The sequence below is a fragment of the Bison bison genome, unplaced genomic scaffold, assembly GCF_000754665.1.
Source record: "Bison bison bison isolate TAMUID 2011002044 unplaced genomic scaffold, Bison_UMD1.0 scf7180017864037, whole genome shotgun sequence".
NCBI lineage: Eukaryota > Metazoa > Chordata > Mammalia > Artiodactyla > Bovidae > Bison > Bison bison.
Genome location: NW_011494609.1, coordinates 12,063,615 through 12,069,886, shown reverse-complemented (window position 1 = coordinate 12,069,886; position 6,272 = coordinate 12,063,615). Strand labels below are relative to the sequence as shown.

At 40.2% G+C, this 6,272-nt stretch overlaps 1 protein-coding gene and 1 pseudogene across 2 annotated transcripts in view; one reads left to right on the top strand and one right to left on the bottom strand.

The window, feature by feature from the left end:
• Window positions 1-6,272, bottom strand: part of BRWD1 (bromodomain and WD repeat domain containing 1) — a 103,389-nt gene that overhangs the window by 65,976 nt on the left and 31,141 nt on the right. For both annotated transcript variants that reach the window (XM_010834957.1, XM_010834958.1), the window contains exon 14: window positions 4,067-4,252. In XM_010834957.1, coding sequence (XP_010833259.1) covers window positions 4,067-4,252 — 186 coding nt within the window. The remainder of the gene's footprint in view (window positions 1-4,066; window positions 4,253-6,272) is intronic.
• LOC104984975 lies at window positions 756-2,082 on the top strand (annotated as a pseudogene).

Genomic DNA, 6,272 nt, shown 5'->3' with positions numbered 1-6,272 from the left:
ACATGATGCACTGAGATAAACACAGCAGCAGCTATGCAGTGTGTGTGTGTGTGTGTGTGTGTGTGTGTGCGCGCGCGCATGCGCACTTGTGTTATTTGCGTAGTCGTGTCCGACTCTTTGCAACCCCATAGACTGTAGCCCACCAGGACACTCTGTCCATGGGATTCTCCAGGCGAGAACACTGGAGTGGGTTGCCATTTCTTTTTCCAAAAGGAACTATAGAAAGAAAAGAAAGTGAAGTTGCTCAGTTGTGTCCGACTCTTTGCGACCCCATGGACTGTAGCCTACCAGGCTCCTCCATCCATGGAATTTTCCAGGCAGGAGTACTGGAATGCATTACCATCTCCTTCTCCAGTATTCTTGCCTAAAATGTTGAACCTGAATCCAATTATGAGATAATGAGACACATGTAGGGAACTGAGGAAAAATTGAGGGAAAATCTGTGAAATAACAGGCCTGAACTCTCGTAAGTACCAGCGCCATAAGGGAACTGTTCTGCTGCTGCTGCTAAGTCGCTTCAGTCATGTCAGACTCTGTGCGACCCCACAGATGGCAGCCCACCAGGCTCCCCCGTCCCTGGGATTCTCCAGGCAAGAACACTGGAGTGGGTTGCCATTTCCTTCTCCAATGTATGAAAGGGAAAAGTGAAAGTGAAGTCGCTCTGTCGTGTCCGACTCTTCGAGACCCCATGGTCTGCAGCCTACCAGGCTCCTCCGTCCATGGGATTTTCCAGGCAAGAGTACTGGAGTGGGGTGCCACTGCCTTATCCAGTTCTAAATTAGGAGAAATAATAATTAAGCACAACAACCAAGGCTTGATTAAATCCTAAAATTTTAAAAAGCCCTGAAGGACAATTTTGGAACAAGTGAGGAAATAGGAAGATTGTACATTAGGTAGCAGTATTTTATAGTTTGTATACTGTATAGTATTATAAAGTTTGTTGACCTATGATCACTATATTATGAACATATAAAAATGCTTCTGGTTCTTGGAAGATACAGAATCATGTCTGAAGGGATAAAGTTCACAGTATCTCCAACTTGCTCTAAAATTTAGGAAAAAATTACCAGAGACAGAAATTATTTCAAGTGTATATGAGAACCATACAAGACTTAATATCATTTCTGTTTGAGATTAGTAAACTCTCAAAAGTACCCAAGTCCATCAAGAGAATGAATGAATAAAATCAGATATAGGCATACAATAGAGTACACAAGTCAAAATTAATCCAATGCAATAACTGATTAATCTTAAAAATATAGCATTCTAATGGCAGAAAACGAAGAGGAACTAAAGAGCCTCTTGACAAGGGTGAAAGAGGACAGTGAAAAGCTTGCTTAAAACTCAACATTCAGCTCTTTTCCGGTTATCATGGCGTAGGGAACTATGAGCAGCAAAGTCTCCCGCGACACCCTCTACGAGGCGGTGTGGGAAGTCCTGCACAGGAACCAGCGCAAGCGCAGAAGGTTTTTGGAGACGGTGGAGCTTCAGATCAGCCTGAAGAACTATGACCCTCAGAAGGACAAACGCTTCTCGGGCACCATCAGGCTCAAGTCCACTCCCCGCCCCAAGTTCTCCATGTGTGTCTTGGGGGACCAGCAGCATTGTGATGAGGTCAAGGCTGTGGATATCCCCGACATGGACTTCGAGGCGCTGAAAAAACTCAACAAGAATAAAAAACTGGTCAAGAAGCTGGCCAAGAAATACGATGCCTTTTTGGCTTCAGAGTCTCTGATCAAGCCGATCCCCCAAATCCTGGGCCCAGGCCTGAACAAGGCTGCCAAGTTCCCTTCCTTGATGACCCACAATAAGAACATGGTGGCCAAAGTTGATGAAGTGAAGTCCACGATCAAGTTCCAGATGAAGAAGGTGCTGTGTCTGGCAGTGGCTGTTGGCCACGTGAAGATGACAGATGATGAGCTTGTGTACAATATCCACTTAGCTGTCAACTTCCTGGTGTCATTGCTCACGAAAAATTGGCAGAATGTCAGGGCCTTGTACATTAAGAGCACCATGGGCAAGCCCCAGCGTCTGTACTAAGGCACAGCTTAATAAACCATACTAAACCATCAAAAAAAAAAACAAAACTCAACATTCAAAAAAGTAAGATCATGGCATCCAGTCCCATCACTTCATGGCAAATAGATGGGAAAACAGTGGAAACAGTGACAGATTTTTTTTTTACCTGGGCTCCAAAATCACTGCAGATGGTGACTGCAGCCATGAAATTAAAAGACGCTTCCTCCCTGGAAGAAAAGCCTAACAAACCAATATAGCATATTAAAAAGCAGAGACATCAATTTGCTAACAAAGGTCTGTCTAGTCGAAGCTATATGGTTTTTCCAGTAGTCAGCTATGAATGTGAGAGTTGGATCACAGAGGCAGAGTGCCGAAGAATTGATGCTTTCAAATTGTGGTCCTGGAGAAAACTCTTGAGAGTCCCTTGGACAGCAAGGAGATCAAACCAGTCAATCCTAAAGGAAATCAACCTTGAAAATTCATTGGAAGGACTGTTCCTGAAGCTGAAGTCCCAATACTTTGGCTACCTGATACAAAGACCCAACTCACTGGAAAAGACCCTGATGCTGGGAAAGATTGAGGGCAGGTGGAGAAGGTGACAACAGAGGATGAGATGGTTGGATGGCATCACCAACTCAATGGACATGAATCGTGAGCAAACTCTGGGAGACAAAGGAGAATAGAGAAGACTGGAGTGCTGTAGTCCCTGGAGTCACAAAGAATCAGACACAAAGTTCCCTTTATAAACGTTTTTATAGTTTCAAAACAAAAGCTTTTTATTAATACATTTAAGAATGTCAAGTTTATTTTTAGAATGCAAAGGAAGGATCAACAGAATTGTCATCTTGGGAGAGGGAAATAGAGCAGGACCACATAAAAGATGTGATTATCATGATTTTTTAAAAAAAGAAAAAGAGCATCTGTGAACCAATGATAAGACTATGTCAATAACAAAATTTGAGAGTTTTGTTGCTGTTGTTAAGTATTTACTTATTTACTTGACTATACCTGGTCTTAGCTGCAGCATGCAGGATCTAGTTCCCTGACCAGGGATCGAACCCAGGCTCCCTGCACTAAGAGCATGGAATCTCAGTCACTCAACTACCAGGGGTTCCAAGAACAAAGTTTTGATAGACCCGATTCTGTGCTGCTAGAAACCAAAACAACTAAATATATAAAAGAAGTAAAACTTAAAGTATAACGCAATAATTTTAAAGAGAATTAATGAAACTTCTTTAACAGTCCTTTCAAATAAAAATCTAAAGCTCTCCGAGTTTTCTGGAGTTCAGTGGTTACAACTCTGTCCTTTCACTGCTGAGGACCTGGGTTTGATTCCTCGCCAGGAAATTAGATCCCATTGGTCATGTGGCCAAAATAAAAAATAATAATAATAAAAAATCTAAAGTCTATTAGATGAAAGAGAGCAAGAGTGAAAGGGCAGAAAGAGCTGAAGAAACTGTTCAGAACAGAGCAGGAGCAATAAAGAGATAGGAAATTCTATAGCATTTTATGGACTCAAAAAGAGGTTTTAACTTTCCCAGAGTTCAGTTGCATAACAATCATCCATCTCTTCTAGATTATTTCCATTAGTATAATTATTACCACATTCCAGTATTAAGTACTCTGCCCTGAAATTCACTGCAAGCTTTCTGATTCTACAAGAAACATTAGGGCTCTACTCAATTAACTTTTTAAAAGATTACATAAAAAGGAAACCTAATGTTCCTTTAGAAAACACTTTGTTCTCTACTCTTTTTAACTCAAAACAATTTAATATAATTTTGTAAATACTCTTATTTTAGAGCAAAAAGACTTCAACAGCCTTTCAAAGTACCTGATATTCAAATGCTCATTTCTTAGTCTTTCAACCTTATACCTAATAAAGCTATCCTCCAGACTTCTGCTCAAAGTTGTAAACGTATACTGCTTAGTATACTGCTTTTATACTGATAAGTTTTCACACTGGATGCAGGGGACAATGACTTCATTTATTTGTCAATTTCAATCTAGCCATGTTAAGGCAAAATACCTCTGCTATATTTCTTACCTCTTCGGGGTGTTTCTTCCCCATTTGAAAGTCCACTTGGAACAGCCTCCTGACCTGCTCCCATTCTCTGATCTTGCTGCTGCTGCAACTGTCTTATCATTCCATCCAGGACACTGCGCTCTGGGCTTCGTTCACCATTATCATTGGTTTGCAGGCTTATAATTTGTTCTATTACCTCTCCATCACCTGCAAATTCAATGAATGAATATCACATCATAATACATACAAAGATGGAAAAAAAACTTTCAACAATTAAAATTACATTAGAAATTGTCAGAAGACTTGTTTTTCAAAAATAATCATTCAAGATAGCCTTTATTTTTACAACTAATTAAGTTAGAGAAAAGATTCAAAACTAACTTTACGGTACTAATTTCCACAAAAACCTCAACAGAGCTTCTGAAATCTGTCAAAGTAAGTAGAGGAAAACACATTTCAGCAAAAATCTTGTTTTTCTGTTTCAGATCAATGCCTCTTATTTACACATTTCATTAAAATCTTATTTCCCAAGGTCTCTGACTATAACAGATCAACAAAGAATCAACTGGACTTCACTGTAAACCTCTGAGTTTTCTATGCAACTCCATCTCTGATGTAGAGTAAAGCACTGGCATTTCTTTAGTCTTAAGAAATAAAAAAGAGTGAGTAACATCTTTTTGGCCTTCAGCAAATGACCACTCCGAACTCCAGCTATAATTCTTCAGATATAAAATCAGATTTTTTTAAGTGTCTTTGCTTCTTTATTTTTCAAACCACCCTTATGGCAGAAAGTGAAGAGGAACTAAAAAGCCTCTTGATGAAAGTGAAAGTGGAGAGTGAAAAAGTTGGCTTAAAGTTCAACATTCAGAAATGAAGATCATGGCGTCTGGTCCCATCACTTCATGGGAAATAGATGGGGAAACAGTGGAAACAGTGTCAGACTTTATCTTTTTGGCTCAAAAATCACTGCAGATGGTGACTGCAGCCATGAAATTAGAAGACGCTTACTCCTTGGAAGGAAATTATAGATAGCATATTCAAAAGCAGAGACATTACTTTGCCAACAAAGGTCCGTCTAGTCAAGGCTATGGTTTTTTCCTGTGGTCATGTATAGATGTGAGAGTTGGACTGTGAAGAAGGCTGAGCGCCGAAGAATTGATGCTTTTGAACTGTGGTGTTGGAGAAGACTCTTGAGAGTCCCTTGGACTGCAAGGACATCCAACCAGTCCATTCTGAAGATCAGCCCTGGGATTTCTTTGGAAGGAATGATGCTAAAGCTGAAACTCCAGTACTTTGGCCACCTCATGCGAAGAGTTGACTCATTGGAAAAGACTCTGATGCTGGGAGGGATTGGGGGCAGGAGGAGAAGGGGACGACAGAGGATGAGATGGCTGGATGGCATCACTGACTTGATGGACGTTTGAGTCTGGGTGAACTCCGGGAGTTGGTGATGGACAGGGAGGCCTGGCGTGCTGCGATTCATGGGGTCGCAAAGAGTCGGACACGACTGAGCAACTGAACTGAACTGAACTGAATACATTTTCAGAGATATTTAATACAGTCATACTTATTGTAAATGGAGAAAAAGTGCTGGATAGTTGTGGAGTCTTGAAACGTACTTAAGACACTAACATTTATATACAAAAACAATTCCTTACTTGTCCTCCCACCATAAAATACATCTTTGAACACAGAACACAGACCTTCCAACCACACCAACTTATAAGAAACTTCTAACAAATTGAAATGAATAGGGTATTAGGCAAAAAGACTGCAAAGATACACATGTATACGTGCATCCACAGTAACACATGAGAAACTGAAAAATGTCATACTATTTCAGGGAAAAAAAGAATACTTCTATCCTACTACATGAGTTAGATTCCCTTGTATCTCAGATAACATCTCCATTTTACTACGGAAATCAATGAAGAACTTAAAAGAGCTAAACAAAAATCACTGAAGCTTTTTTGATGACTCTATAAAAAAAAAAAAAAAAAGCTAAGAAAGCAGAAGTAGAGCTCTAATCTAAAAGGATAAAAAGACTTTCATTAGAACCAGGAGTAACGTAACATTCCTAAGATCACAACATGGAACCAAAGGGAAAAGAGCAGAAAAGGAGACTTCCAATCCTCTCCCCTCTCCCCAGAAACCCATTTAACGTTTCTCTCCTGGCCCTGGACTTAGATGTAAGCTTGGCAAACACCATTAGGAATGATACTGGTTT